The 27,291-nt window shown below is 42.6% G+C and overlaps 1 protein-coding gene across 2 annotated transcripts in view; it reads left to right on the top strand.

Annotated features, from left to right (window-relative positions):
* Window positions 1-3,654: 3,654 nt before the first annotated feature.
* The window catches only part of LOC116231792 (VPS10 domain-containing receptor SorCS1-like), a 277,398-nt gene continuing 253,761 nt past the window's right edge, over window positions 3,655-27,291 (top strand). For both annotated transcript variants that reach the window (XM_090145485.1, XM_090145486.1), the window contains exon 1: window positions 3,655-4,463. In XM_090145485.1, the coding sequence (XP_090001611.1) occupies window positions 3,837-4,463 (627 nt within the window). In that variant the 5' untranslated portion in view covers window positions 3,655-3,836. The remainder of the gene's footprint in view (window positions 4,464-27,291) is intronic.

The following is a 27,291-nucleotide window of genomic DNA, read 5'->3' as shown; positions in this document are numbered from 1 at the left end:
TCAGTTGCAAGAAGATTTAGATTTTATGTTATTTCAGTTACAGATTATTTTTTTTTAATAGTTTTTCTGTGCCAAATGCATTGCCCCTATGTGAAGTCCCAGGACTGAATTCTGATAATACCTATGTACCAATGATGTAAATGTTGCTACAAAGCAATCCATTTAGGTACAAAATTTGTAATGTATTTTTTTTGAAATGCAGATTTCTTTTGGATGAATTATGTGTAATGACTGTTCATCACTCACCATGGCTTGATAGGAATCAATGGAGCAGTGTTCCTTCTAGGCTCCCTTCATTACACGATCTTTATGGGGAAAACTGATGATTTAAAATGAGTGTGGATTCACAAAATCCTGATTGTGCAAATATTTTCTACATTCAGATTTTACTGCTTAACCTAAAAGACACTTGAGAGCAGACAGACAGTCATGTTATGCCCTATACTGAAAACTCAGCTAGATGAGCTCACACAGTTTTCTTTCATTCCTCTTTCTCCCTTACTGCTTAATGGGAGTTCAGGCAATGCTTGCAGTCATTGAGGTGCTTCTGGCATGCAGAGGTCTGTCATCTAGCATCTTTCAGAAGACAGGAATCCTGTGGAAACACAAAGTGTCTTGGGGCTACATTTCTACCAGCAGGATCTGACTGTGAGAATAGGAAAGGATTCCTGCAGATGACAGATTACTGCAGTCATTATTGTAAGGATTTATGACCTTGGCAAAGCCTGTATTTCCACCTGTCTGAGTCTGCCCAATCCCAAGTGAAGATTTGTGTTCTCAGTTGCGTTTCCTTCTGTTCCTGCATCTCTACCCAAGGCTATAAAAGTCCCAAGAAATATGTTTGCTCCACTACAGCAGCTCCCCAGAACTGGTATCTACTCTTTGCATTAGGCTCCTGTCCGTGCTTACTGACTCCAAAAGTGAGAATCCTCCCAAAGCCTTTCATGTGTGTGCGTCCTTTCCTTTCTTGTAGACATGACCATGGAGTCATCTTGCTATGCACCAGTGCTTCCCTTGGCTGCTTATAAGAATTCAGCCCCCTCTAATGGCAACATGGGGCTTACCTTATCTCCCAGCTCAGAAAGTCATCCCTTACATCAAGTGACGGGAATGTTCTTGCATGCCAAAAACTCTGGCTTCATTTCTCTGATGACTCAATCATCACATCAGCTGAGACAGAAAGATGGCTGGCAACAAGATTAGATTATGGTGATTCAAAGTGTCTCTCTTAGATAAGTGCGTACCATCAGTATTCCAAAGTGCACACAATCAAATTGTAAAGCTGGTGAACGCAATCAGATTGTAAAACTGGTGACCACAGCATGCTTTGGAGACTGAGAGCATAAATAAGGATTAGACAAATTTAGAGAAGGCAGGTCCATCTGTAGCTATTAAACTTAAGGGATCAGGTGTAATTGCTACTGCTGGAATCTCCTAAACTGATGATTCCTGAAAAAAGGGAGCAGGAAAGGGGTCATACCGTGTATCTCTTATATCCATGCACAGCAAAGGAGGGGTCCTTAGGTGAGACCCAGTATTTTCTCTCCATGACTGACTCTTATGTGTAGCTGCTGAACAGCTCTGGAGGTGCAGTATACTCAGCGTATGAGGTGCTTTCTACCATCTTAATTCCTAATACTTGCCAGTCCCTTATCATAATCCAGATATAGTTGTTGGCCTAAATGAGACAGTTAGATGGCTTCCTTCATCAGCCTTGCCCACTCCTTGGCATGCAAACCTCTATTACAAGGAAAGATAATTCCAAGAGAAAGTTCCTCAGATCACTTAAACATTTTGTCCTTCTAAGTTCTTTTTCTCTCTCACCCACATATTCCTTTGAATTTCATCCCTCTGAATTAAAGCCTCTTTAAGAGACTTCCTAAGAAGGTGTCACTCTTTAGTGTGTCCATTTGCATCAATCTGTCTGGCCAACGCAAATGTGTGGAAGACCAGGGTAGGATGGATAATCACACTATGACTCAGTTTCCCCCGCTAGTACAACAAGAGTAAAACTCACTGGCCTTTGTGAAGAGCTTTAGGCTTAGTGAAGAAAAGGAGCTGTTAAGTACACAGTGTTAATTATTATTATGGACAGGCAGTAACAGCACGTTTAACTGGGAGATATGGAAACAGGTATGCCACTAATTGGTTTACAGGATATTTGGCTGAGGTCTGGTGGTTACAATGCAGACAATCCATCATTATTGTAAGCAGCATGAAGTTTTGCTCAGCCTCAATTACTCTAAGTCTCCCTTTGTGATCTTGTGCTAATATCCCAAGACGCGTCACCAGTGAGCATCTGAGTGAAATCTCTAGAAGAATGTGGAACAAATCTGTAAATCTCCTTCTGAAATGCCCTGCCAAAAAAAATACAATAAAGTCTTCCATGTCAGGAAGGAAACATTAAAAACGTTAATTAAGAAGTAAACTCTTCTGAAAATCAAATGGGAACGAGTGAGAGCAGGCAAATTGGGACTGACTAGAATTCTAGTGGAAGAGCCTTTGATTCTCTCCAGTCTTTAAGAGTGACGTCACTTGCATGTGTCCATAAAAGCTCAGACCCTGTCCCATGGCTCAGCATGTAGCGACTGCTCAGCAGCTCCCACAGGCTGGCACTTCAGGGTTTGGTGATCTGCTTTGGCCATCACGTATGACAGCACTCTGGAGAAGAGATCTAATGATAGGGAGAGCACAGCTCTTGAGAGAGGAACTCCTGATACTTCATGGGCAGCTAGAGCAGAAATGTTTTCTCTACTCTAAACCACTTGGGGGAAAGTCCTCTCTTTTCCTTTTGCTGTCATTTTATTTCCAAAATGTGTCCTTGTCCCCATCAGCACTTATGTGAGCACATCTTGGCCGTGCCCAGTGATTTATCCAAACATCAGCAGCTGCTTTAAGTGATGGCACAGTGAAGCAAAGGCAGAGGAGGATAGGGAGAGGTTGAAATATAACTTCCACCCACACCCATGCTGTGAAATCAAGCACAGGGGCTATGCTATGCCCAGCACCTCCCGTGCACTTGCATCAGTCACTGAGAAAGGGAGAAGAGAGCATCTCAGAGCCTTCTCAGACATTTGGGACCACTCCATTGTACAGATTAAAATATTTCCCCTAGAAGAATTGTATGCACACATATATGAACTGCTCCTTCACTTTTCACATTTGCATCCAGCTCCTGAGCAGTGTTATTTAATACATTAGAAGGTTTTAGAGGTTTGAGCTGCTGGGAAGCGCGGGAGAGGAAGGGATCAGCCGTGTGCGAGTGCAAAAGTTGGAATAAGTCCTCTCGGAGTGAGTGTGTGTGAGAGGGGGGCGGCGGGAACCAATCGCTCCCGGCACACGCGGGGGTCCTGGCGGGGCTGCGGGAGGAGCGCTGCAGGAGGGGAGCGGGGAGAGAGCGAGCGGCGGCTTCCAGAGAACAGCCGGGAGAAGGCACAGCCGGGATTTGCTCCTCTCTCTCTCTCTGACTTCAATTCAGCTCCTCCCCCGTGTGGTTGTGGCTTTCCCTTCCATCAAAAGCCCGATCAGGAACGCCAGTTTTGGGGGGGGGGTGGGGTGGGGAAAAAGAAAGAAATAAAAAGGGGGAAAAAAAAAAAAAAAAAGACAGAAAAAAAAAGGAAAAAAAGTGCAAAAGAAGGAAAAGAAAATAAGGAAGAAAAAAAAAAAAAAAAAGGAGGGAGAGAGAAAGCACTCTCCCTCTCCTCAGCTGCATCAAATACAGCAGTCTGAAACTTTATGGAGTTCTCGCAGTGTTTTCCCCGCGGTGGGTAGATCGGCAGCACCCCGCTCGCTCCTTCCTGCTCTTTCTCCCTCTCACTCATCAGCAGTCAGCAGCGATGGAAAAAGTTGCTGGCTGGTACCCAGCCTGGCACGTTGCTCTCCTGTACTGGACATGGCTTTTCCTCTTCACTTTTGGCTTTACCGGCGCAGAAATAACTTGCAGATCCTGCCATTCCCAGGTGAAGCCGCAGCAGCAGCAGCATCCGCAGCAGGGATTACCGATGCATTTGAAGACCGACAGAGGAGAAAAAGAACAGTGGAGGATCCCGGGGGAGCAGGGAGGTGAGAGAGGGCAAGGGGCCGGGATGGATACGGAGGATGCCGAGCTGCAAGCACCCTTCGACCCTGCTCTGGCGGGGACCAAATTCAGCGGCTGGGAGACCCGCAGCTGGGCGAGCGAGCCGGAGAAAGCGCCCGGGGACGGCCGGCCCGGAGCAGCGGCGGCTCCTACCGGGGAGTACCCTCAGTGGGGCGGCCGGCGGAACTCGACCCGGCGGCGGCGGAGGGGCCGCAGCCCGCGGGGCACGGCGGGGCCGGGCGGCGCCGCGGGGCGGGAGCCGGGGGGCTCCGGCGCCGCCCGCTTCGGGCTGGAGGAGCTGCGGCTGGGCAGCACCACCTTCGCCCTCACCGGGGACTCGGCGCACAACCAAGCCATGGTGCACTGGTCGGGGCAAAACAGCAGCGTGAGTACCGCCGCCGTGGGGGCTCGGGGGGGTGGGTGCGGTGGGTTTGCATTTTTCCTTTTTTTTCTTTTCTTTTTCTTTTTCTTTTCTTTTTTTTTCCTGATTTCCCTTCCTCCTGTTTTCTTTCTTTCTTTCTTTCTTTATTTTTTTTATTTTTTTTCGTTTCCTGGGGGTGGGGTGGGAGAGGGATGCGGGTTGTTTTTTTTTATTCTTTGAGTGGGGATTACGTTCCCGGGAGCAGCGGATTGGCTTCGCTTAGCAGTGTGCAGTGGGGCAGAAGTGTCTCTAAAAGACCATTCTTCTGGAGCAAAAAAAAAAAAACTTTCCGCCGCCCGCCCGCTGAGCACGGCCCATTCCAACTCCTTCTCCATCACCCTGCAGACAGAGAGGGGGAACCACCACCACCCGCGGCGGGGAGGGGAGGGGACAGTCCGAGAGGTCTCGTCCCCCACACCCTGCCTGCCCCAGGGTAACCCCGCCGGCAGCAGGAGATGCTGAGCTGCGAGCAAGGCCTGGGAAAGCTCCAGGGCTACTGCTGCTGCTCCTCCATCCCTGGGACCCACGTCAGCCCAGGGTTTAGCCCCATGGAATGTTGTCTCTGAGGTGCCTCTGTGCAGGGTACAAAGGTGCTTTCTTGCCTCTTGTCACGAAGGTGTTAAAATGAGACAGCTCTGGTCTCTTCTCCATAACTTGGACTTTTCTCATGAATAGCAACAGAATGGCTCTGACAGGAGCCAAGCAGAATGAAATCAGCCAGAGAGATAGGTGACAGGTTTCCAGTCTGGAGTAATAGCTGTGGCATCAAAGTTATCAAGTTAACTCGTGTCCCTTCAGCCTGTGCTGTAAAGGTAACCCGGAGCCAGGAGCCTGCTGGTAGCTCTGCTCTGGGGCTAACAGTGGGGGTCTGAGTGCCCCAGCGAGCAGAATGCTAATAGGAGAAAAAGGGATACCAGTGTGATGTGGTGTTTGCCCATATAAGTTCATGGGGGAAAGGGCAACTTGGGCTCCTCTGCCCTCAGCCAGATTTTTGGCTGCTTGGGGTAAATCCTTGGCCTCCTTTTCAGCTTTTAGCATGAGGAACCTGGTGATGTTTTGAAATTATGGTCAGATTATTATGAATTCCTTTTGCTACAGATTGTTCCCAGTCATTCCATTTAGAATTAACATGAATGTTATAAGCACCACGCTGTGGGGTTCTGATCTAGTTAATTGAGACAAGGTTTTATGGGCTCATCAGCATTTTTTTTTTTTTTAAATTAGTTAATTGACAGGGGAATACCTGTCATCTGCATTTTGAAGGACCTTCCCCTTTCTTCCCAACTCAGCTAGCCTCTCTCACATAGACGTGGTAACAGAAGTTGCCAGGGAGGAACTCTAGTCTTTTCAGACTGATTGAATTGAGTCTGACACTGGTTTAAAGAGAGCTATTTGCTAAGAAAAAGCTTCTGATATAAAAAGTCACCCAGCAAGCATCAGTTTTCCTCTTCTTTTCACACAAGGATGTTTTATCTCTCTATATATCAATACATTATTATTAGAAGTAGCAGTTTTTGTACATGTTCTTAGACATATACATGTGTATAGTTCTTTCTGCCCACTATGGTAGTATGGACTGTTAATGCTTTGGTCTGATTTACCTGCTGAGTGTCTCTGTGTAAAACTGCTTGCAGGGAGCTGTGGGGAAATGTTTTGCTGCTGTCCTGCCCAAATTGCCCTGAGTTGTGTTGTGTTGGGGAGATCGTGCTCCCACCTTGCTCCTGTGTACTCCAACAGTGCTGTGCTATTCATGCTGTGGTAGCATCCCTCACAACGCTAAATGAAACTGGACTTAGCAGAAGCAGGATGACCAGCAAGCTCATCCAGGCTCAGTTGAAGCAGTGATGTTGGTTCAGAAGGAGCAAAACGCGGCACTGACCCAATGGCTCTGCATGGAGCTTTTGGGCACTCAGCTGTGAAGGAGCTGGGAGTGGAAGGGGGTTAGGATGAAGTGATTCCCAGAGTGTGCAGTGTGTGTAACCCTGCCTGCACAGAGTGGCAGGGGATCCCATGGTGCTGTGTGCATGGTGCTGTGTGACCCTGGTGCCCTGGCGTCACTCCAACAGCAGTGGCTGCCAGATTTCTCCTTGTTTTCCCACCGTACCAGGTGGATGCAACACCTCCTCTCATTTTCATTCTGATATGCTCTGCAAATGCTGCTGTTAAACAGCTTGTGTCTTTCGCCCAGGCAGAGGGACACTATGGAGATGATCATAGTTTGTAGCATCTGTGTGAGTAAAGGAAAAAGCCAAAACAAAACCCTAAAAATCTGAGCTCCCTTTAGATGGGAAAGCTGTAAAATAAAAGCACTGTCACCATTAAGGTTTGTTTTAATTGTAATGTACCTGATTCTGCAAACCGCTATCTCCCTGTATCCTTATTTTGGTAGTGATCTGGATACAATTGCAATGCTTCTGATGGAGGGGAAGGGACCTCTGGGAAGACTCCTGGTAGCTATAAGGAACAGTGTTTGCAGATTCTCTGTGTCTGGGCAATGATTTCATGTTGTGTGTGTATATCATTCTGTTCAGATGCTGGGTTGTGCTTAGCCACAGGCACAACAAGAGTAATGAGTAGTGGTATCAGTCATCCAGATATAAGTACACCAACATAAACAGTCTTACAGGGGGGGATCCTGTGGGGCCCATCAATGATTCTGGGTACTCTTCAGACAGCTTACCCTGCAGCACAGAATCCACATTACACTTGACAGCAGCAACAGGACCAGCTGTGCAGCCTTGTGGGGAAAGTACGTGTCCACACAGCCATATCCACACAGACCTGTGGCAAGAACTCAGGTCACATCTACAGGGATGTGCTTTACATACACGCTGCTTCCTCCTGCTTATTGTGGCTTCCCCACCAGCAGTGTCAGTCCGTGCTCTACGGAGGAGAGCGCAGGTGTAGGGAAGCTGAATTGTCAGATGACTGATGAGGATGAAACCAGGAGTGTATCCAGCGTTGCATGAAAATGCAGATGGTCCTCAGGCTCTCTTTGACTGCCGTGGAGGTGAGTGAGGCCACGCAGGCCATCTGGCATGGTCTGGCATCTACACAATCCAGAGCTCTTTCTGTCTGCAACACAGAGAGGAGCGGCTGCAGCTAAATTGGGTGCTGGAAATGGTCTCTGGCTTGTACCAAGTCCCAGACAGACTGTCTGGGAATGGTCCAAGAAGGTGTTAACTGGCCCATGTTAGCACCATTGCTTTGTTTCTTTGCATTGATACATGTGGAGTCTTTCTGCTGGCCTTCATGAAAATTGAAGTATTAGATCCTCTCAGCTAAATCTCTTCCTTAAACCCTGGCTACAAGACACACAACTGAGATTTCCTGGCTATTTGCACCTCTGGGGAATTTCATCAACAGTGTGGAAGTTGGCAGGTTTTCTAGCCTGCAGAAATATCAGATATGCTTCCTGATGTGGTATATGCAAACACTGTAGATTTGAATTCCCCATAGCTCCCTCAGTGCTATGCTACAGAGTAGGAGAAAACAGGCAGCAGAGATTTATGCACAGAGATAAGAGATTTGATTTTAATGGAGAGAAGCAACTCTCAAGGAAATATCCAATATGAGCTTTTGGGATAGAGATGTTTCTTAGAGTTTTTGAGAAACCAAGGCTGCCTGTGTTTCTCAGTCTATTTATAAGGCAACCCACTGTTGCCTTGCTCTGGGCAGAGTCTTATGTCCTAGGCTGGACACTGGTATAGATCTCAAACTGTTTGGCAAAGAAGATGAGCATGTGCCCAGCTCATGGATTGACTTTTACATGGTCACCCAACACTTTCATCTTCTGTAGCTTGGGATATCTGGTCCAAACTTCTGTGATTTACATTGCTGGAGGGATATAGCTGAGCTTCTCTTGGGTCTTCCAATCTGAAGATCCTCAGCAGAACGATGGAGATGAAATCTGGAACAGATGCAAAGCAACTTGGCCAGATAATTTTTTATGTTCCATCCACAGTAGAAAATCAATATGACTGATGGGTCCAGTGCAGTATGAAGCCTGCAAGGTCATAATCGCTGTTGTCATGTGGTTGCACTAGACAACAAGGAAAGAGATAAATCTCTTATGGGAGAGCTCTTAGACAAGCTGAGACTCTTCATTAGGTATTGCTTGCGTGTTTTTTTTTGATGCTACTGATAACACAAACTGAACTCGGATAAGACAGAATAACAGTATACCTAAAATGCACTTTATTTCTTACTAGGCAAAGTAATAATGGATAATCTGTGGTTGGGTTTTCATTTGGAGCATTCAAACCTATTTTATACATTAAGAACTTAAGGAGAGGTTCAAGGCTGTAGCAAGTGGTAATGCTACCTTAAACTCATCAAAAAGTATCATTAAAAAAATGGAGTTTTCTTTCTTCCTTATTGCTCTCCTCTATTCAGGATAGTTGTTTCTTTTGCTTTTTGGAAACTTCTGTCTGATTTCTGTTCCAATATTGCCATCGCAAAATCTATTTATTTATTTATCTATTTATTTATTGGTTTGTCTATAGGCCTTTTAATTAAAGCTGTTTTCCCTACTTGGCACTTACACCTCCCTGGAATTATTTTACAGGCAGTGCTCGTATTCCCTTTCAACCTCTGGTTTGCTAAATCAAGCAAGCACTGCTCTTTCTGTATCTGCTTGTAAGACAGATTGTGGAAAATGAACTGTGAATTTCTAGGAGTTGGGTTCCCAAGAGCTTGAATTTGAATCAGGCGCTTGCTTTTGATGAACAGAATTCCATGTGGATGATAATGAATGTATTCACTTTTAACACTGAGACAGCAAAGGACAGTAAAGGCATGGCAAAAGTGTCTGAAATTGCCAGTGTTATTCTGCTTTGACCAGAGTGAAGAATCAATCAAAATGTCACCTCTCACTCTGCGATGCCTTTGCTCAGATGCTGCATTCATGCGACTGGCTGCAGTTAGTACTCTCTGTCCTTCCCTTCTGGCAGAGCTGTGGCTCCAGTGTAATATTTCCAGAGGTGGGTAAAGAACAGCCAGCATCGTCCCATCGGTGACAATGGAATAGTCCACTGCTCCTTTCCTCCCACCATGGTTGCATTACTATAAAAAAGGGGTTTTAAGGAGATGAATGTAAGTGTGGAGCTCAGAGTGGTGAGACCCATGGTGAGGAATGACCCTGTTGTCAGTTGCTTTGCATTTAGATTGGTTCTTGAGGTGTGGGAAAGAGGTCCTCAGAAAAGATTCGTCTTAAGTTGGATGCTTGCATTAAAATGCTTTAGTACAGTGTAAAATGTCTTGCTTATATATTACAATATATTATGGTATTAATAGAATAATGCACCAGATGCTGAGAGGGTTTCAGGCTAATCTTTTGCTGAAGCTAATGAGACTGTATTTAGAAAAGGATGAACAAAAGTGAGAAAACAAAACCGGGATTTAAACTGGAAATAATCAGGTCAAATTAAAGTATTACTGAAAGTACCATGCTTCAAATTGTGCTACTCTGCTGATCGTAAAGTACTTGATATCCGTTCTTTATATGAATCTTCCTTTAAAAAGAACAGCAACAACTAAGAGAAAATGCTGGAAAAATTCAGTATAACTTTCAATTAGGACCTTATTTTTTAAGGTTTTTTGTTTGTTTTTGTTTTTTCTTTTAGATGGGGAAAAAATAATCTAATACCCATAGTGTTTCTTTCTTCTTTGTTGCATTCCATCTGTGGGTATACTTCCTGATTATATAAAATGTAGGCTTTTCATATACAGAATCTGAAATAGGATATGTGGGAAATTATTAAGAACAGCCATGCATTGAGAGAAAGAAGTGGGTGAAAGAGAATCCTTGAGAATGAGAAGAAAGGCTTCTCGGTGTGTGAAGCTGGCTTCTGTAAAAGTGTCTGAGCGATGGAGAGGAGCTTCCACTCAGACTGACAAGTGGGATATGCAAATCCCATCAGGAGGGGAGATTAAGGAGAATTATGGAAGAGCTCTGACAGTTGCAGCTAGCATTCCCGCAATATCAAGAGGCTATAAACTATATAAAGCAATGAGGTTATAGTTTTCAATTTTCCTAATGCTATACTTTATAATAGAAAAGGATTTTCTCCCCTTCCTCCTGTCTTCAAATAAGTGTTTTTTATTTCTCTGACCTGGAAATCACGCCGAGATCTGTCCAAAGGGAGTAGCAACGAGGCCAGAAGTCAGCAGCTCATTCTGGAGAGGCTGTGGAGCTTTCTGACCCATTCTACTGTGGTACAGCTGTACATATGGAGGGCTCTAAGATTAGCACTGGCCTTGGGCAGTCTTGCCTCCACTGACTGTTCTTGCTACACCAATGCAAGAGTCGTGTGCAGAGCTCCAGTGAGATATGTGAAGTGCCATTTGAGATGCTCTGGCCTCACTGTTACTACACAGTACAAGTGTTCTGTGGGCCTGCATGCTCTCCGGTGCCCAGGGTTGGCAGTGGTAGAGCATCTCAAACTATAATATTTACCTTAAAATCTGCTCATGCTGGATCTCAATCACTTAGATTCAAGTTTTCATTTCATAGGAGGAGAAGGACAATCAGACTGACACAACACACTGCCTTCTGTCTTTTTTTTCATATCTGGTCAGCAAACCAAAAAATCAATGACTCCCACAGCTCTAATTGACATTTCTGTGTTAAATTAAAATGTGCCTTGATTCCAATTCAAATGGCAGCATTGGGTGATAGACTAATTATTTTGGAATTTGCAGTGCATATAAAAGTTGAAGCAGTAAAATGATTTTTGTGCCATTTGCATCTTTTTTAGCTCTCCATCTTAAGTCAAACAACAGTTAATGCGGGAGCCCTTAATCTCTAATTCTCAGAGCTGGTAACACAATAGGACTTTTACTTAGTACTGCACTTTCTCTCCTTGGGGAGCATAAAAGAAAAGTACTTTGAGAAGGAACAGGATATTTTAGGATATGTCCTAAAATGTAATTCCTTTCTTTCAGAGGCTCCACAAGAACTTTAACCTCATGTCATGTCTCTAAATAGAGGAGTGATGTTGTCCCATGGTAATGCACTAGGACTCAAAGCTGCCTCTAGGACTTGAGGCTGAGAAAAGAATGGAGATTTAGGTGGGTAGGAGGAGGAGGGTGAAAATTAGACCTATTTCTGCTACTGTGGATGGATGTCAGTGTTCCAAACCCAGCTGTGTGAGCAGCTTGTGCTGGGGCAGGGTCTTTGCTGCTTCGTGTGCTGAAGTAAGGTGCACTGCTACACTGATGTAAGGCTGGTGCTTGGAGAGGGCAGTTGGAATGCATTCATCAAAGTGGTTTATAGACTGCTACCAGGAATATGTGTCTGATACCATGTGTATCATTTCCTGGTGCCCTTCAGAGCTTAAGAGCCCATCTGCAGTCTTCCATGCTTTGTGCAGATATATTAAATCAAAAGATAAACAAAAAGATGGAAGGAGATGATTTGCAGTGGTCATTTCAAAGCAAACATTTTCCCAAGACAGGAGAAGTCTGAGCTTTTTGGGTGGAGAGTGAACAGCTGTACATGGGAAGGAAGCTCATGATCCCTTACGGCACTGGGTCTCAACTCAGTGCTGCTGCTCACATTTTATTTGTATTATGTCACCTCAGCTGGTGATTAGTGAAAGCCGACAGTGCCATGAGCTCTTGCAGACCATTTACATTCAGCCCTTCAGCAGGAAGGGAAAGGCAATTTAGAAAATCTCAGGCTATTTAGATAACTCAACAGAGATATCCCATTTCTTTCCCCAAATATTTCTCTTCCACCCACTTTCTCACCTCCCCCGCCACATTTAAGGTTAAGAAAATAATTTGAGAGACATATTTTATATAACAAATTTCCTCATAAATCGTTCCTGTTCAATATGAGGTATTCTCAGGTGCATTTTTTAAAACATTTTTTTTTTTGGGGGGGGGGGGGAGAGTGGGGTGAGGTATTCACAAAGTTCTGGATTCAGAAAGCAGTTGAAATTCCACAGTAATGTGGGACTGGACCCCACTTAATCACTTTGAATACACTTTGTGTGGAGAATTTGTATTTTGCATCCAAAGTGCATTTTCAGCAGCTGAAAGAGGTCATATGGTCCCTGTATGTTTGTGAGACTGGATCAGGATAAACCTTCAGGAACAGCTTCATCGTCCCCTGCCCTCACCTGAGAGCATTGCCAATACATCTCACAGAACTGTTTCTGCAAACAGACCAAACAGAAGTGAATTCTGGGGAATCTTCAAATTAATATTCATGGCCTTGATTTCTGACGAATTTACCTATGCGTAAGTGTGAATACTCATTGTGAAAATCAAGCTTTATGTGCCATACAATACGAACTGAAAAGTTAATTTGCTTTCTGTAGAGTTGTACTTCATGTTTCCCAGAAAAAAATGACTTTTCTGTAGGCAAAAGATGAAAAGCTTTAAATTAATTGTTATTGGAGGAAAAAAAATCAAATTATGGGAATCTGTAAAGTTAGAGCTTACCTTCTTTATGTGAAATGATAGATTTTTTTTTTTTTATGGGAGAGGTTAAGTAGGTAAATAAAGATACATCAACAAAACAGCAGATGCATTAACCTTAATACCAGAACACACTGTGGTGAAATGTCACTGATCAGAGGGTAATTATTTCCTGAGTGTTTTTTGTGGGGTGAGGATCACACCTTGCACTGAAGCTCCTCCGATTCATTTGTGTGCGTGTTTCCTCATCCCTTTAAACTCATTAAGGGGGACAGAGCCTGGGCTGAAGAATTTATGTCTGAATTTAGCCTGGATCTGGTAATCTAGAATACAGATGAGCTGCTGAAGTTCAGTAATAACTACTTAGAGGAGATTTTGATTGTAAGATGAGAAAATATTTTTTTTACCACAAAGACAGTGAGACACTGGCATAGGGTGATCAGAGAGATGGTGGTGGTGGTGTTCTGTCCTTAGAGACACCAAGGTCAGGTTAGATGGAGCTCTGAGCACCTGATGGAGCTGTAGGTGTTCCTGTTCAGTGCAGGGGAGTTGGACCGGATGGCCTTTGAGTGTCCCTTCCAACTCAAACAATTCAATTACTCTGTGATGATTCTATGATTCTGCAGTTCTACTTAGGCTACTGTAACCCAAGGAAGCCTTGATGCAGATCTGCAGTCTTTGTGCTGGTAGTGCTGGTTCTTCTTTTATCTTCATTTAAATGACAAAGGACTGTTCAATTGTGCAGTTCCTGGAAAACAAAGTCAAACAAAACAAAACATTCTCCAGCTCATCTTTTGTATGTAAAGCTCTCACCATCCATTTTATTTTCAATTTTCTCTAAGTTGACTTTTAGCCTTTCTTTTTTTTTCAGAAACCTTGAGAAACTGCTCATCCTTTCCTGAGTAACTTATATTAAAGTCACTCAGTGGAATAAAAGCAGTTGATTCCAAGTGTCTCTAACCACAGGCTGCGCCCATGGCTGTGAGTCTGGTGGGATGGAGGGAGTCAGAGCACAGATACCTATGGCGGTTGTAGCGTGGGGCCCGGCTCTGTGTTAAAGTGCTGTGGGCTGGAATCCAGCTGCCTTTTCCTCCTCCACGAAAAATCGAGGTTCTGAAATCCTTGTTATTTTCATCACACTGCAGGCTAGGATCTCCTGGAGAGGCTCAGCAGCTCCTGTGCCTTCCTTTTCCATAGGAACAGGAGCTCTTCATCTTCCTCCCTCTCAGTCCCAACATGTTCCATCCTCCTCCTCCCACCCACCCCCCCCCAGCCCTGCCAGTTGATGCTGTTGCCTGGCGACCTGCCTGCAATGGACAGCTCGAAGGAAAGCGATGATTAAACAACCTGAACTGCCATCTGAAAGCGGTGATTGTTATTGTAATGTGACAAGTGGTGACAGCTGAGACAGCAACACGTTCAGAGTGCAATTCCTTATAAAAAATATTGGAAAAAAATAAACAGATGATGGAAGTGCTGCACACACCTGTGTGTGTAGGTGTGCAAGTGCTGATCCTTCCCTTTGATATAGAAGGGCCAGGAGAGGTACGTGCTTCTTTTTAAACAAAAAAGTGAGCATCACCCCAATAATTGTCATGACTAACAGGGCAGCTCACAAGCCAACGCAGCTTGCTTTGATATTGTCAAACATCTCTGCTACTCTGAGGTAGCAATTAAATGGGATGCTGCAGCTGTAAGCAAGGAGTGGTTGTGCACAGCATTGCTGCCCTCTGAGCAGCTGCAGAGAGCCATCAACCCCATGCTGACTGCCAGCTGGAATAGCCTATGTGCAGACAGCAGTGCATTGAAGCTGGGAACAGCATGTAGTGGTCTTGCTGTGTCCACCTGCCATGTCTCCTCCTGCCTTCCTGATGGATGAAATTAGGATAGGCTCAAGGGTGAGCTCAGCACAGAAAGGAGACGGTTGTGGCTGTAGGACCAACGAGATCAGTTTAGGGATTGTGCATTACATCTTCCAGTGTCAACTGGGATGATGCTGCCTCCTTAGCCTTCCTTAAAATCCAGGTGATGCTAAATGTTAAAATCTTACTTAGCTTTGTTGTAGTTTCAGAGAAAATCTAAGATTTCACCTAGTTTGACTTGTCCCATACCCTGTGTTGTCTCTCTGTCGGTGTTGCCCATAATTTTACAGCCTGTTAGTGAAGACATCTCTGGTTGGCAAAGAAAATAGTTTTCTCTTTAATTTATATAATCTGACAGCATTTTCTAGTATAGATGGATGAAAGGTGTTATAAAATTGTGTTGTCAAGGCTGGTGAACAGGGACTGGGTCAGCTAAGTTTGCCTAGAGGACCAGTTTCACATTCAAATGCCACCACTTTTTGGAGAAACGCAGTCTGCAAGCATTCGTGCAAAAGGAAATTGAAAAGATGACCGGATATACCCTAAGGAGTGGGTAAACCAGGACACTAAGAAAAAGGAAATGATGAGTGCTAGTTGGGAAACTTTAAAAAGCTCCTCTCATGAACTTAGAGGATGAAAATACTTCTGGGAGATAGTGCTTGGAACAAGCCAGCTCTGCAACCACTTGATAGGAGAGCTCTGTTGATTTAGTCATTAAAGTTTTTGTAAGAGCCAGGTTTCTGCAGTCTCTTCATTTTCCTTATCTTTCATTATCCTTTGCTAGAAAATTTTCCTAGAATTTATATTGTTCTCTTCTTTCCCCAGCTTCCTTTGACTTTGGTCCTTTTAATGCAGCTAAGTATTAGCTGGGATTGCCCTGAACCAGAATTACAATAAAATACTGAGATAGCTTAGGAGCTGCTGGACAGAACCTCGGACCACAGCTGAAATCTGAAAAAATTCAGCATCTGCACACCACAGAGATGTGGGATAGTTTTGCTATCATTTGTCTGAAGCCCTGAAGTAGTGGATTGATTCTCTTTCCTTGTGTAGCTGTCTTTGTCACCATGGTGTCGCCATCCAGGATCCACTGTACTGTTAATCTTCATGTGATTTTCCTGAGCACACATTATATAGATACTCACAAACTTCAGTGGAGCAAGTATTCATGTTGTTCATTTATCGGAGTTATGTGTGGATCTGAAGAGAAGAAAAGAATGTTCCTGGTGCTCCCTGCTTGCTTCTCAGTCTTCCCTTTGCTTCAACCCACATTATAACTGATAGCATTATTTCTGTTCTCCTGTCCTGCCTGGGCACTGGTGTCTCTCGGCCTTTTTCAGGGAAATGGCACTGTCTTGACAAGTCAATTACATTTGCATTTTTGCTACAAAGAATAGCAGTGGAAGTGAGGTTCAGCTTCAGTGCAGGTAAACATCACTGTTCTTTGAAAGTGGATTTATCTAAAGGTATTCTTATGTTTCTTTGAATTTTTTTAAGTGATGTTAAGTGATGTCAGTAGTAACTATTTCCAGGAAATGTTTTTGCTCTGAACTACCTGCCTGTGCTTTGATGGCAGCACTCGTTTTCTTCAGTGCTATTCAAGTTCTTAAGGCAGATCTATAAATGAGACACTTGAGGGATGACTTTAAAGGAAAATAAGAAAACAAACCCCAAACTACTTTACAAATGTCCTTCCTAAAAGAGTTGGAAAATCACCTGTGCTCCTGTTAAGCTGAAAGAGAAAAAAACATTCACACGCATATACAAAAAGAAGATAATTTCATGTCAGCTATGTTGCTCTGTCTTTTCCGTATCTTCATTATGAAGAATGATATATATCAGAATAAAACTGAGGATGAATGTTGAGTCTGTATCTGTGCTCCTTTCCTACTTGTGTATATTGAGATTCACTCGGATGATGCCAAGAGTTCCTTTGTGGCAAGCAGGAGAATCCATCTCTATTCCTTTGTAATGCTGAAGTATTGAACTACCAAGTAGGAGGAGTCCTTTCTGAGCAATATGGTGTTTAACAAGGTGGATTTTGGTGAGTAACAAACCTTTGTGAGCAAGTGGAAAAAAGAGAGACACCTTGAGAAATCTTAGGAGCAGAGAATATAGTACAAAGGAAATAGCATTTCATTATGAAATGTTACTCAGGAAACCTGTACTTAATCTTTTGTGGAGAGAGTTTTTGTTTAAATAAGAACATACTGTATCATTAAACAGATGGAGTTCTTTGCTGGAGAGAGTTCAGAGAAAAAAGAAAGATGTCTGTAATTGTGGTCCTTATATTGCGGGATTGTAGAACCACAGGAGTTGGAAGGGACCTTTGGAGATCATTGAGTACAACCCTCTGCTAAAGCAGGTTCCCTACAGTAGGTTATGCAGGAAAGTGTCCAGGTGGATTTTGAGTATCTGCAGAGAAGGAGAACCTACAACCTCACTGGGTAGACTGTTCCAGTGCCCTCGTGTTTGTGTGAAACTTCCTGTATTCCAGTTTGTGCCCATTGCCCCTTGTTCTGTTGCTGGGTACCATCAAAAAGAGTCTGGTCCTATCCACTTGACTCCTGCCTAGTAGATATTTATAGGCATTGATAAGACCCCCCCAACTCTTCTCCAGGCTGAACAGTTCCAGGTCTCTCAGCCTTTCCTCATATGGAAGATGCTCCAGGCCCCACATTATCTTTGTGGTCTTTTGGTAGAGACTCTAGAAATTTTCCTGTCTTTCTTGGACTAAGGAGTTCAGGCCTAGACACAGAACTGAAATTGTATGATGAATGTCTGTACTTGGCTGATATGATGTAAATTAGCCTTTAAACTATTAGTAAATTTCTCCTTCTAATCTACTAGTAAATGTCTCCTTCTAATAAGCTACTCAGATGATCCAGAAATACAAATAATGCAGTAGCAGCTTCTAGAAGATGAAAATTCTTGATAGTAAAACAATTGGTATAATAAACAATGGAAAATGAATGCAGTAGCATCAGTCCATCATAATAAGGTTATCTTGTTTGACTTGATGGGTTGTGAGTAAGGTGAATCTTTGGAATCCCACTGAACAGGGCACTCCCTGTCTGCAGGGATCACCTTAGCTTAAGAGTCAGACAGTGTCCCAGAGGAAGAATACAAAACAATTTATCGAGCTTTCTCACAACTAATCAGCTACTTTGAGGAAAAATTAGGCAATTTTCCAACAACACTTATTAGCAACTACTTTAAGGCAAATTTAGGTAATGGATACTATAGGAAAGCAAGTAAAAGGATTGAGAAGAAAGAGAAGAAGAGAAAGAAGGAGAGACAGAGAGATTTATAGATAGATATAGTCCTGGATCCATCACTGTCTTTAGTCTGGAGTCTTGATCTATGTGTGGCGGGTTGACAAAGGTAAATGTACAAGTTCACCATTATACAGCCAAGTTGGTCTGAGACCGCCCTTTGGGGTGGCAACCCATTTCTGTCAAGAAGATTTGGAGTCTTAGATGAGAGTCTTTGATGATCGCACCCCTTCACACCCCACCCCCTCTTTTCTGATGTCTGTCAGCTGTGAGGAGCCATGAGAGGAGGTGAATATGAATGGTCTATCACTTTACCTCCGGAGAGATGTTCTGTAGACCTTACAGCAGGCTCTATTTTTTCATTCTCAGACTGTCATTAAGGTCGGTCGTTGAGTCAACGAGTTGCTTGCATTGTCATTAAGGAAGGCTCCATTCTGTGTAAGGCTCAGACATAAGAACAAAAGAAGAGAGGCAGATGATGTACCTTTTAAAACATTCACTTTCCGTGTTGAATTTACAAAGGACAGATGATGTTAGTAAAACGAAACCACCACTGAAACACATATGACATTAAACAAGAGCATTAGAGCTACTTGGGGAAAGAATGTTGACTGAAGAATTTTCCAGACAACTTCTCGAGGGTATGCCATCTTCAAGTGACATTTGCAACACTAAAATATCAACAGAATTGTGTGCATTATGATAGTGTCAAAAACTGTAGTGAGAAATGTTCCCAGTTGACTTGTGCTTTGGCACTAAGATTATGAAAAGATATTAATGCTACATGCATAGACACACCATTTATACTGAGTCTGTCACATGGAGCGTATGGCATGGGAAGTGTAAAAGTTCATTGCTCCTCTTTCCTCTTCAACCTTCCATTCCAGGACGTGAACGTGTATTCTCTTTTCCTCTTAGGGAGATTTTCTTTCTGGCTATCTTCTTTTTGGTGTCACACGGTAGATGTCTCTAAAGAATTTTTGCTGGCAGTACCAAGTTCTCCAAGTTCTCTGGGCAGTGAGGCTATGGCATTCAGGTGAATAGGCATGTAGTCTCAAAGGCAATATGGTATTTTCTTTTCTGTACCAGTTACTGCAAGGATTTCATCACTGAAACTCCTAGAGTGGCAGGAAACTCATCTCTACATATCTTTCACTTCTAAATATGTTTTATTTAATGTTGAATATTTTGACCTTATCAAAAGGAATTGTTTTGATGCTAATGATTATCAGCTAAAAAAATATTTATTGCTATTCATTGTCATGGGAAATTTCATTGCAGTGTTTTTTTTCCATGTTTGGGACAGAAACCAAACAGCACTCTGTCTGAACCCCTCACAGGTTCTCACTTGCTGTTATACAATTAGAGTGAAGGTAACTCAAATGGCATTATATCTTCTTGTTTCTGAAACAGACTCAGCTTTACTAATGATAGTTATGTGAAAAGTTGGAAATGTAGCACCTCAGCCATTTCTAAACTAGCTGAAAACTCAAGGGGAGAATAGGTGGCAAGTGGAACATCTGAAAACCCGGAGGTGTTTTTCACTCTTTTGACCCCTTTCAGTTCTGAGCAGACTGAAAGACAAGATCCTAAGGAACGTGCCTTGCACCCAGGCAGGAGCCCTCCTGAAGGTGCTTATCAACGTCGTTATCTTCCCATACAGAATTGAGAGATGTCATTTCCCTGATAAGTGCCAGTCCTCTACAATGTTTCTTTTACAGCACTGAAATGCTGTAAAGTCAAATTATCTGACTCCTCTCAAAGACCAACAGAGTCACAGCTGTGATGAGAGAGACAGAAATGGTTACAAGGAATGCATTGGATGAATGTACATAAAAGTCATGTAACAGTTGTGCAGGAGACAGACTAGATAACTGGTTCTCCCTTAAACGTGAGAGGAGGAAACAAGAAGCAGCAGGAATACATGGCTTACAAACATTGATATGTGATCCGTCAATCCAGCCTTGTAAAGTTGGTCATGTGTTTGGGGTGCTGTGAGAGGCAGGAGAACACAGGTGTAAGTTGGCCACTGAGGGGGGGCAGGGGATGCAGGTGGCTGTAATTGCCTGCCTTGTCAGGCGGGAGGAGTTAGTGATTAAGGAGAAATAAGAGATAAGTATAAGAATGGGATGAGGAGAGGGTTTATTTTATGAAACCTTATGAAATTGTAACGCACAACAATGAACAGATTTTCTATTGAAGAAGTTGATCTGCAGCTGTTGTTACTAAGCTTAAAAAGCCCAACATGACTGCAATTAAAGAGTACCCACGGCATCTAAGAAAAACACTGAGGTCTGAAGCCAGGAGGTGTTAAGGAAGGAAGGAAGGAAGGTGTGTGTCCTAAGCAGGTAGGAAGTTTATTTGTTGTGGGAAGGGCTAACTGGAGAATAAGAGAAGGCTTGGTAAAATTTTGAGTTAGGTTGGGAAAGCAGTGTGCTAAAATGTTACTTGGAAAGTCTAAGGAATTGAGCAGCAAAGTGAAACTGGTGATAGAGTAGAAAAGCATGAAAGTCAGGTTTGTGGGATGATGTCCTTCGAGAAGTTGTGGGGGAACTGTTAGGTCACAGCCTGAACCAGTGATTGAACACCTGGTGAAGGGGGCACTGCCAACCCTGAAAGCACAGGTGCAAGCAGTTCACTTCTGCAAAAAGAAGGGGTGGAGCCAGGGTCCGTTTTTCCCTAGCCTCATTTTAGGGCTGGTAGCTGAGGGGGTAGCATCTCTACTTGTGTGCTGCCTTCCATGCAAGTTTCTAGTGAGCTCTGATTCTCAGAAGGGGGTAAGTTATTCCTTCTTTGTTACCTGGTTGTGACTAATATCTTTCTTTAGTGATCCAAAAACTGGTCAAAGGCAATTGTATCTGTTACCTGTACTTACAAGTGTAAAATGGGAGAAACAAGACAGAGCCTGTGAACTGGTGTAATGGAATGTGAATTTTAAGAGAGGTTTTAGCTTTGGAATCGTCTGAAAAGGGGCTTTAAGGGTGAAAGACCCCTTAGCTAGTGAAGATACTGGCATTTTCTTTTTTCAGAATGATGAATCTGAACTTCTGAGAAAGACTTTAGGCTTTCTGGTAGGGATTTTGAACTGAAATGATATGGAAGCTCTGGCTAATATTAGAGGCAAAAAATTGGAAAAGAGCTAGGTTAAAAGTCAGTAAGCCCAGTTACTCACTAGTGAGTCCTGTATTGCTTGTGAAAAAGTTTGAAAGAAGACTGGCTCTGAGTTCCTGACTTGAAGGAGATTGGCAGATATGAATACAGCCAAAATTGCTACTTGAGAGAGTTCCTGTATTGGGGGGGGGGAAACATACATGGATTAATGTACTTTTCCTTGTGGTGACCTTTTGTGTATATGTTACACAACTTGTTCTCTCTGCCTTAAAATGAAAGTTTTCTCTTGCTCAGCAACCACCTGTGGAGGATTGGTGCAAGCCAGTCAGCAAGTTATCTGTTGCACCTGGATTAAATGTTTCAACACAGAGTCATAGCTCTAATTTATGAACAGGGCCCTCTTGTTCACAGACATAATTATAGAAATTAGTGTGAAGATTTTTTTTGCCAAAAGATGTGTATTTTGTTTTCTTTCCTGAGGCTTGCTATTTTTAGGTCTATAGCTGAAAACTACTATCCATGCTCAGAAAGGAGTGAAATCAGGACTCCAGGGTTACAAAAGGCTGTAGCCTGGCAACCTTTTTTTTTTTGTTGTTGTGGAAGAATGTTATAAACAAAATCAGAGGCCTTTGGTCCCTCCTGTATCTTTGTGATAAAAGCTACTATGGACAATGGATTCAGTGCATTTTTGCTTTTTGAGTATTTAGCCTTAGACGTGAACTCTCCTCCTGTAATGATTTAATTGAAGTAGAATATTTACAGCCCAAGCTGGGCTGGAGGCTCAGACCCCAGGCACAGTAGGTTGTAACCACTCAGTTAATGAGTGGCAGTGTCATACGTGCTCTTGGCTTGCAGCAAACCTGAAGTGACTGTATTTGCTCTAGCTTGTGCTGAGACCTATAAATGATTTCCTCCCAGGATGGAGCCCCCATGTGGACAGTTGTGACAGACCAGCTAATGTGTGGCACCTTCTTTAGTTGTAATGTGAGAGAGAATTCATTTAAATCATCAATTTTTAAAGTCGATGCTTTCATATGTCTGCTCACAGAAGCTTGCATTAAGATATTGGTTCTTGTTTTTTTTTTTTTTAAGCTGGCATTGGCAGCCTTTAGCAAAAAGTTTATTGTAAATGGTTTGTATCTTATAAAAGGCATAAGGAGGGAACTTGCAGCTGATACAAAGCAGCATCTCACCTAAAAGGGACTAGAAATCTCTATGTCAAAAAAATCATGGCCCTCTTATCAACCACTGATTCCCTCTGCTTTCTCTCAGAGGTGGTTTCTTCCATTCCCATTGACTTCTTTTCTCCCATTCATCTGTGTAACTTCTCTAACTTGTGCAACTGAAATACAGCTTGGCTTGTTTCCCTTGAAGATCTGCCAATAACCACATTAACCCACAAGTATCTTCTTTCTAGCCAGTGTTTTGACAGGAGACCTTCTGTCTTCGTACTGCATATTCCCTTCTGTAAAATAGAATGGGCAGACCTCACACTACTGTTCATAGTTCTGCTTAGGTTTTCAAATAGGAATTTTGAGGTTAAAAGGTTGTTTCATTATTTGGAATTTCTGACTGATCTCTGTTGTATGAGGCATGAAAGTGGATCTATGTTTAGATGGACTGCTTTTTTTTCTTTGTGGGTCTTTACTGAGGATTTAGGTTGCTCTGGTTTAGTGTAATCTTTGTAATGTATTTGTGTGAATTAAAAGGCAGCAAGCATGGTCACTTTCATTGGTGGATGATAATAGACAGCTGAGAGCTTCCAAGCTGCCCCTTCTACCTGCTACAGCAGCACCACCTATCTTGGTGCCAAAAGGCATCATAAGCTCACATGTAAGAAAATGATAAATATCTCCCCCTCAGAAGGTGAAGGAGATGAAGCTGCCAGTCTAGCATGGTTAAGGCATAGTGGTTGCATGAGCCAAGATGCACTCAGTGGTATGATTACTTCAGATACCTTGGTTGTAACAATAATTTGTTGTCTTATAGTTGATCTACTGGGAGAGCTTGTATGTGCATAGCACAGCTCTGTACAACAGCAGGGAGTATTAGCTACTCTTTCAGCATAAGCTCTTGGGCTGAATTAGAAGCCATTTTCAGAAACAAATTAATTTGGGTTTTATTATTTTCTGGGCTTTGAGTTTTCATGCTTTCCACTATTCTTTTCCTTTGGAAAGATGAGTATAAATTTGGCTTTAATCATGTGATAAACGGACTGTCTTTGTGGAAGTCTGAGATGTTATTTTGTGGTGTCTCTTCATTGAGGTGCCCAGCTTTCTAGTCGTCATCATTAGAAAGTGCTGACCATTCTCCTGTGTTTTAATCCAACTGAATATATTCTGGATTTCCTATATTAATCTCAAGTGTTTCTTTTGAGTAGAAAAACATGATACTTGTGGAGAAGGTGCTTATTCCCGGGTCAGTCATGCTGTCATCAAGAAACACTCTAGCAATCTATTATGCAAAGGTGGGATATCAAGAGAGTGATGCACAAGTCTTGACAAGAATCTTTCAGTTGATTGAATCTGGTGCTGCTAAACAGCGGTTCTCCTGATTGGTGTATAAGCAAAACTCAGATCTGTTCATCTAGCTACAGCTATCTGCAACCTATCATTGGCACCAATATGTTCCTTCATACCAAAGGTAAATTATAGTCCGGATGAAGTATTTTTCTAATTAAAAAATGTTAATTGATCTCTCTCTACCTTTTCCCCAGTGAATAATGCAATTGAATTATCTTTAGAGTTTGCACAGAACCTTTGATAACAATGGAGTTGTTTGTATACAACCTTATTTTTTTTTAATTCCACCAAGTTCTATTGTTGTGTTGATTGTGCTTTGAAGCCATAGCAGGCTTCCTGCTCCTGTTATTTGCTATTTATTTCAGTCCCAACTCACAGCTCCTAAATTCTTGTTAAAGTTGTTTCTGAACAAAAGGAGTAAACTCAGACTCTCTCACATGAAATACATGAAGCAATTATGGTTCCATTCATTTGCTTGTATCTGTTTGCTGTATCTAGAGAGCTATTGTTATGCATGGAGAACTGGAAAATAATAACACTAATAAAAAACAATAATTCTCCCTGGGTCTGCTGTCAATAGCAACAGTCTAAAGAGAGCTCAAGCATGGAGAGAGAGAGAGAGGGATGTGTTTTGGATGTGAGAGGAGATGCAGAGCAGCACCAGAAGGATCTACTCAATCTATGAAGCCAGGTCCTTGTGTGGTGTGAATGGGATCATTCAATTCTGCCCCATCCGTTTTCAGTAGGGGTGTACCAGTTCTCAGCAAAGTGTGATGCTGAGTACTCCTCTGAAGGAGTGCTAACTTCTGTGGGAGCTCCTCCACATTCCTGTGTCTCTCTCCTTTCTCTAGGAAACCCTTTTCTTACTTGAAGCAGCTGAGTTCTTATCACTCAGTCTTAGAGTGGGGCTGGAACAAGAGTTCAAGAGCACAGAGAGAAGTTTGAGGGAACTGGTGTGTGTGAAGGGGTTTTTCTAGAGCTGCTGAAGGGTTCCTTGTGAAGTTGGGAACTGTCTGCGGATTAAGTTGTCTACATTAGGATATTATTGCCTTCTTTATTCCATCCACAGATTTGACTGGCTTCCAAGAGCTGATTTTTCCCCAAGAAAGATATTAAGTTTTTTAATTGTTACTTACTTTGAATTATCACTGGCTATGGACTTTGCCTTGTAGGAGTAAGGCTTGTCTTGGCCAAGTGGTTGATCTCTCAGGAAGGTTTTCTTTTCCAGGGTAGGTGAATAAAAACCTACAGAATCTCAGGTTCAGTGAAAAGTCTTGTTATTTAAAACCATTATCTCTGTGTTGGCCTCTTCTGAAAAATGAATGTGGAAGAGCTGGGCAGGTGGGATTAGTTGCTTTTTTTTCTGATAAAAGCAGATTAATTTTAACACTGGCTAATAATTGCATTCATTTTTTTCTTGGTAAATGAACCGTAAGACACACTGTCAGAAGTGAGTATTTCGTAATGACTGTGGTTAATATTTCAGAGCTATTTTCTCTGTGGATCATAGCTTAGACTCAAGCATGTGAAAATCAGCAGTATACATTCTACATTAGCTTGATTTCTATTCATTTGCAGTTCAAGAGTATTCTTCCCTTCCCTCATGCTAATTTCAGAATACTTACGCAGTTTGGTCTGTACAATAAGGGATTTGCATCTGATTTCATCCCCAGGTCTATGCATATTTACTTTGTTCTGCCTACAATGCAGCTCTCTCAGAGGTAGGACAGTTTGTAGTTGTGTGTCCAGGCTGAGGTTTGAAAAGTTTCAGTAATCTGCTCTGCTGCAGAGCTCCGGTGTGTGCCCCAGAAAATCCTTGTGCTTCACAGTGACTCGGTTACCTGAATTATAGCATTTGTATTTAGGTCTTAGTCCTGCTTCACATGGGAGTGTTGAATCTAAATCTCTTCAAAACCTGTTGTACTTAAATAATAAAAAGATGTTAATGGAGAGGGAGAACTTGTACTCAATGACAGAGCAACTATCCTATATATATATATATATGAAGTTCTTTCTTAAGTTTCGTTTTAGTGGTTGCTTATACTCCTTGGGTTTTTGTCTTCTGAACATGACAGTTTTCTTGAACAGAAACATTAGCATAGCAAGATCATTAATTTTAATTGATGGAACTGTCCAATGGATTAAATAAGGAGCAATTTCTGCAGGGAGTGTTTCCATGAAGCTCCTGCTGTCTTGAGGTGGTGCTCTTACTTTCTAGTGGAAGCAAGAGATGAGGAACAGAAGGGAAGGTGATGCTGCATCAAATTTATGGGGTGGCAGAGGGTGCCATACGATGATGACCTTGTGCTGATGTGGCCACTGAAGTCCCACAGCCTGAGCATCTCCTGTGAGGAACAGAGGAACTCACTGCACTTCCACATATGCATTTCTCTTTAGACTTGGATCTTGTGGAGTGCTTAAGGAAGTATTTTCACTTGCTAAAAGACGGTTGGGTTTCACAGATACCTTGGTATGGCACTACAGGAATTTGTATGTGCCCTGACTATGTGGGTTTACTGGACTTAGCTTTTTATTTTGCATTTGTTATGTATTGCACAGTTCACTGAATTTTAATTTCCCTCATCCAATCTTAGGAGCATCAGTATGAGCTATGAAGTGATGAATGCATTCATACAAGCTGGAGAAGATCCAGGGTCTGTGTATTTTAAGATCGTGTCCCTTTCTTATACAGGCACTGGGAAAAGGATGGCTTTTGTCCATGATGTCCCCAGTAGAGGTGACTTGACCAGATCCCTCTGGTACTGTCCACTGGTGCTACTTCACTTGGAAAAAATGCAAGTGTCTAAATGCAGCATCTAGTTCTTGTGCTTCACAGGGATGTGTTCTACCTACTTCTTGCTTTCGCTTTCCTGAAAGAAAATAATACATTTCAAACTGCCATACTTCTGCTGTTTAAAAGCCTCATCTGTGTGAGACAGCCTGGGTTTCCCATTTCTTTCTAGTCCTAATACCTAAACGAGAGCAGGCAAGTGAACTTACAGCTCTTAAAAGTGACTTAACCCTGTCATTTCTGATTAATGTCTGCTTTGGCACCACGCAGGGTCTAGAACAATTGAATAGCCCTTGTGACTGAAAAAGGTAAAATTAATGAAATGCAGCAGGAGCATTCAAATTATGAGACAGCCACTTGGGGGATGTATGTTGAGGCAAACCATGGTGTTGTGTAGGATAATAGCTGGAGCCAAAGATGAGGAGAAAGTTGTAGGATGAATGCAACAGACCTGATGTACTGAAAAATTAAAATTAACAGACAAGTTAATAGTTTTTTCTGAAGAGCTCCTGAAATGACTGATGTTAGCATTGCAATTATTGTCAACGAAGTAGTTTTCTTCTGCTTGCATGCTGTTGTTTTTGCCCAAATTAGGGCAGTAAGTTTCCTTATTATCCAGTTTTGTGCCCTCATGTAGATTTTCTAACACCTTGAGGTATATTTAACCAGATCCTTGTTTATCAAATTAAAGAGGAGAAACAAAATAATGCCAACAAGTCCTTAGTGTAAGTGTGATGTTTTCCAGACTTATAACTAACCAGGAAAACCAAGTAACTCTTGCTTCTACAACATGAGTGTTACATT

The sequence above is a fragment of the Phasianus colchicus genome, chromosome 8 (genome assembly GCF_987193195.1).
Source record: "Phasianus colchicus chromosome 8, bPhaCol1.hap1.1, whole genome shotgun sequence".
NCBI classification, from domain to species: Eukaryota; Metazoa; Chordata; class Aves; order Galliformes; family Phasianidae; genus Phasianus; species Phasianus colchicus.
The sequence above is the reverse complement of the archived record's forward strand: the minus strand, read 5'-3'. Positions and strand labels throughout refer to the sequence as shown.